The sequence below is a fragment of the Solanum stenotomum genome, chromosome 10 (genome assembly GCF_019186545.1).
Source record: "Solanum stenotomum isolate F172 chromosome 10, ASM1918654v1, whole genome shotgun sequence".
In the NCBI taxonomy this organism is placed as follows: domain Eukaryota; kingdom Viridiplantae; phylum Streptophyta; class Magnoliopsida; order Solanales; family Solanaceae; genus Solanum; species Solanum stenotomum.
The window spans coordinates 49,018,760-49,024,420 of NC_064291.1; the positions used below are offsets into that span (position 1 = coordinate 49,018,760).

Here is a 5,661-nt window from a genome sequence, read left to right on the forward strand (position 1 = left end):
CATAGATGAGAGACGCAATACTAACTGACTGACTGTCTATGAAGCCTCTACAAATACTGAGATGAATGTTGGGACAGACCCCGCAACATCCTAACAAAACAAAACTAGGAACACAAAATAACAGAGTCCTCCGGAAAGCAAGGAGGCTCACCACTGACTCTGGAGTGCTCAGCTGGANGTGGTAGATAAATGTGCAGGTTTGATCAGCCCTGCCTGAAGTTTTTCCCTCACAAAGTGACAGTCAATTTCGATATGCTTCGTACGCTCATGGAACATGGGGTTGGAAGCTATTTGTATTGCAGCTTTGTTGTCGCAAAATAGGTCTATAAGAGTTGGAACTTGGACACCAATATCCTGCAATAGACCAACTAGCCAGATGACCTCAGAAACTACTGCAGCCATACTCCTATACTCTGACTCAGCTGAACTACGACTAACTGTATGTTGCTTCTTTGACTTCCAAGAAACTAGGGAGCCTCCAAGTTGAATCACAAACCCTGTTACTGATCTCCTAGTATTAGGGCATGCTGCCCAGTCTGAATCACAATAAGCTTTCAACTCCAAAGTAGAACCTTTTTTCATAAAAACTCCCAATCCTGGAGAATGTTTGAGATATCTGACTACTCTAAGAGCTGCCTCCCAGTGAGACTTCTTGGGTTGCTGCATGAATTGACTTAACAATTGCACAGTGAAACATATATCAGGCCTGGTTATTGTTAAGTAAATTAACTTCCCAACTAATTTTTGGTAAGCAAGAACATCTTCCAGTAATGGATCATTAACTGGCTTTCCTGCATGATCATTATAAGAGACACTGGTTAATTTGACATTTGCTTCCAATGGTGTGGAGGTTGACTTTGCCCCACTTAAACCAACATCAGAAATGACCTCCAAAGCATATTTCCTTTGGTTGAGCAAAGCTCCATGTTTAGACGTTAAGACCTCTATTCCCAGAAAATAAGTGAGCTGACCTAAGTCCTTTACCTTGAACTTACTTTGAAGATACTCCTTAGATGCCTAAATGAGATCTTGACTGTTCCGAGTGATAAGCAGGTCATCTACATATATGAGAATGATCACTATGCTTGATCCTTGTTGTTTGGTAAATAATGAGTGGTCATGAGAACTTTGTTTGTAATTGTCAGCTAGGAGAGTAGTTGTGAGTTTGATATTCCATTGCCTTGAGGCTTGTTTAAGGCCATATAATGACTTCAAGAGCTTGCATACTCTAGTCTCCGCCTGTTTATGGAAACCCTAAGGAAGTTCCATATACACAACCTCATTTAAGTCACCTTGAAGAAAGGCATTACTCACATCCACGTGAAAAAGATCCCAACCCTTGGAAGCAACAACACTGATTATGGTTTTGACTGAGACCATCTTGGCAACTGGGGAGAAGGTCTCATGATAATCCAAACCTTCTCTTTGAATATAACCTTTAGCCACCAATCTAGCCTTATACTTGTCAACCTCACCATTGGCTTTGTGTTTAATCTTATACACCCATTTAACACCTATGGTTTTTTGGCCAGCAGGTAAATGAGTGAGCTCCCATGTGTGATTAGCCTCTAATACATCTATCTCTTGTTGCATGGCATGAATCCACTGTGGATCTTGAGAGGCCATCTGGAAGGAGGTAGGCTTAGTTGCAGGGGAAATATTTGTCAAATACACCTGATAAGCTGTAGAAAGATGGTCATATGAAACAGATTGAGAAATAGGGTAGGAACAATGGCCCTTAGGCTTGACAATTGATACATAGTCTTTAAGCCATATAGGGGGCTTAGACGTCCGAAGAGGTCTGTTCTGAGAAGGCCCTGCTGGAGGATCAGAGATAGTGGCTTGTACTTCATCTGTCTGTACTTCATCTGCCTGTACTACATCTGTATCAGCAAAAGTAAGGTCTAAAACTGCTTCCTGAACCAAAGAGTTAGTCTGCATAGCATCAAGTGGAGCTATCTCAATTACTTCAGGTACCAATTGTGCAGGAGCACCAACAGGTGCATGATCATCCAAAGGACTATCAATAGGGGTTGGACCATCGGTGCTGGATATGTCCAGGGCAGACTGAGCTAGCTTTTGGAAAGGAAATGTAGAATCCCTAAAACTGACATCTTTATTCACAAAGAATGTTTTGTCAGCTAGATCATACAACTTGTAGCCCTTTTGAGTTTCAGAATAACCAATCATGACAGCTTCCCTTGCCCTTGCAGCAAATTTGTCCCCTCTAGGTAGTTTGCTAGCATAGCATAAACAACTAAACACCCCTAAGTGATCAAGATTAACTTGCTTGCCATAAAGTAATGCATAAGGTGTCTGACCATTCAATATTGGAGAAGGCAATCTGTTGATTAAGTAAACTGAAGTCTTGACACAATCACCCCAAAAGCTAAGGGGCACTCCACTTTGGAACCTTAAGGCTCTAGCCACTTCCAGGATGTGCCTATGTTTCCTTTCAACTGTGCCATTTTACTGAGGAGAATAAGGACAACTACTCTGATGGAGTATGCCATAAGAAGCTAACAACTTCTCACAATTTGAATTAAAGAATTCAGTTCCGTTATCAGACCTCAAGGTTTTTACACATGCACCAAATTGAGTCTTAATCAAGCATAATTTTTTTTTTTAGAACTGTAGTAACTTCACATTTAGATTGGATCAAACAAATCCAAGTATACTTGCTGTAATAATCAACTATAGTAACAAAATAATATTTCTTATCATAGGTGGGCATTTTGTAGGTCCCCACAAGTCTACATGCAACAATTCAAAACAAGCCACTGTATTGCTATAACTATTGGGAAAGCTCAATCTGTGATGTTTAGCTAAAGGACATATATGGCATTTCTCTTGTATTATAGAGTCTGCACATTTATTTAGAGAGGCTATATGATTTATAACAGTTGTGGAAGGTGGCCTAATCTGAGATGCCAAAGTATTCCCTATGTATTGTGCTTTAATCCTGCAGCATATTTTATTGGAATAGTCTTCTCCTGTAACAAATATAGTCCATCCCTTTCTCTACCAATCCCCAAGACCTTGCCATTGTAAAGTCCCTGAAAGACACAAAATTCAGGAAAGAATAATACAACACAAGATAGGGCCTTGGTTATCTAGGAAACTGAGAGAAGATTGAACTTGAAATCAGGGACATGAAGAACATTCTTCATGCTATAAGCTCCAAAGATAGAAGCAGTCCCTGCACCTTTGATTTGTGCTCTTCCACCAGTTGGCACTTGAACTTTATCACTAAGGTGATTCTCAAGTTTCTTAATATCAGATAATAACTCTTTATAAGGTGTAACGTGGTGAGATGATCCAGAGTCAACAATCCACTTAGAAGTAATAACATTTGACAATAAGAAATGTATACCTGTCATGTTTGACACACATTCATTATTGGAGTGAGAGTGAGCCTGTTGTTTTCCAAGCAATTCCTAATATTGTTGCTCTGTGAGAAAATAACCTGATCCTTGATTTGTATGGTTGTCATTCGAGCTAGTTAGATTAGGTTTTAAGCCTAACTCACACCCCAAAAGCTAGCTCAAAGGGAGGAGGATTGCCCAAGCCTTACAAAGAGTCAACCCATCTCATTAACCACCGATGTGGGACTTTTGTCATTCTTTAACACCCCACCTCACGCCTAGTGCTTAACATCTGGTGCGTGGGCAATTTTGATTTTGGGGGCCCCAACATCGGGTGAGACGGGCCCTGCTCTGATACCATGTTAATTTGTGCTCAGTACTCAACACACACAATCACCATTGATGCATATCTATGAGCTACAGAGAAAATAAGAAGAAGAAGAGAAACTGTTTTATTGCATTGATAAAATTGTTCACTACAATGGCATGTGATCACTATTTATAGAGTCACCTAGTAGTGACAAGTGGTGTACAGCTGTCAATAGACCATAACTAATTAACAGACTGTAACTAACTAATTGATCTTTCTAACTTTCTTATACTATTTTAATAAGACCACTAATTTTATTGAGACTCTTTGATAATTAAATTTGCTAATATGATCAAACTCACTTGTGAGATTACACTAGATATATTATTGTAGTAATAATTGTATTTAATCTCCTAATACATATGCATCAGAGAGTCAGGGAAAAAAAAGAGATCATAAGATATTTTTCTTCATTTTTGATCTTTTAAATTATCTTGATTATCTTTGTTTAGTTATTTTTTGTTGCATCTGTTCATATGTTGTATTTGTCTTATTTTATATTTCAGTTATGGAACAATCTCTTAAAAATTCAAGAGTGATTTGTGTTATTTTGGAGCTGATGTTAAGTTTTGACGATTTAACAAATTTAGAGATCTAACAAGGAACCAGATCCTTGTTATTGGGACTGATGACAGTGAAATGAATGAATAAAACTCAGTGTGAGAAATATTGTTTATCATCATCAAAAAGGGGGAAAATGTTATATTCTAGGTGTTTTGATGATCCTCACAGATGCAGGGACCTGGTCCCTGGCAGATGTCACGCCCCGAGTCTACACCCTGGGCGGGACCGGCACTCGGAGACCATTGCTGGCCCCAAGCGAACCCTTGGCCTGACTTTCTTAACTCAGCGGAAACCTAACTCAACAGAATAACTTCATGCAAAACAAAGTCATAAGACAACTTAACTGATACAAATCTGGCCAACAAGGCACCTCGGGTCTCAAAATAGAGTATTTACATATATACATAGATGAGAGACGCAATACTAACTGACTGACTGTCTATGAAGCCTCTACAAATACTGAGATGAATGTTGGGACAGACCCCGCAACATCCTAACAAAACAAAACTAGGAACACAAAATAACAGAGTCCTCCGGAAAGCAAGGAGGCTCACCACTGACTCTGGAGTGCTCAGCTGGATCAACCGCGTGCTGGATGCTGATCCTGGGTACCTGTGTCTGCATCATAATAAGATGCAGGCCAACTAACATCAGTACATGGAATGTACGAGTATGCGAGCTGGAAACTAAGCAACATAGGCTAGAAGGAGATCTGGTAGAAACTGAATAGCTTACCTGGCTCAACTCAACTCAACCTGACTGATTTCTTTCAATATAAGGCAATTTAAAACAAGTACGATATAATGAAAGACTGTTTAAAACCTGCTATAAACTCTGTGTGTATATANCGCTTCTAGTTAGCTTCTTTGTTATCCAGTGACCTTCCTCTCTGTTTGATTCTTTTGTCAGCTTGGGTTTCTTGAGCGGGATGAATTCCTGTAACAAGGATCTATTAGGAGCAGAGTTACCCAATGCATTTACCTCCCGACTTGATGAAGCAAAACTACAACAATGTTGACTATCAATGGAAGATTGGGCTGTCGAAGAGGTGTTGGGTAGGGATGGCTGAGGAGTATTGTTTGCAATTGGTTTTGAGTTTTCATAAACTCGTGTAAAGAGAGTCAAAAAAGATGAATTAGGATTGTCCTTGCCGCCGTCTATGCAAGAGAAATCAACCGTAGTAGTAATTGGTTTCGAAGCAGCAAGATTTTGAGAAACTTGGGGAAAGAGAGACAAAGTAGTATTAGAAGATGAGTACTGATGAGGAAGACAATAGCGAATTGGTTCAGCATCAATAACATTGTTTTCCGAAAATGGCAGAGACATTAGAAAATTGTCGAAAAATTGATCACCATTATCCAT

General features: G+C 39.5%; 1 protein-coding gene across 1 annotated transcript; it reads right to left on the bottom strand.

Annotated features, from left to right (window-relative positions):
* Positions 1–5,124: 5,124 nt before the first annotated feature.
* LOC125843109 (uncharacterized) lies at positions 5,125–5,661 on the bottom strand. The gene has a single exon (XM_049522335.1). The coding sequence runs from the start codon at positions 5,659–5,661 to the stop codon at positions 5,125–5,127; it is 537 nt and encodes a 178-aa protein (XP_049378292.1).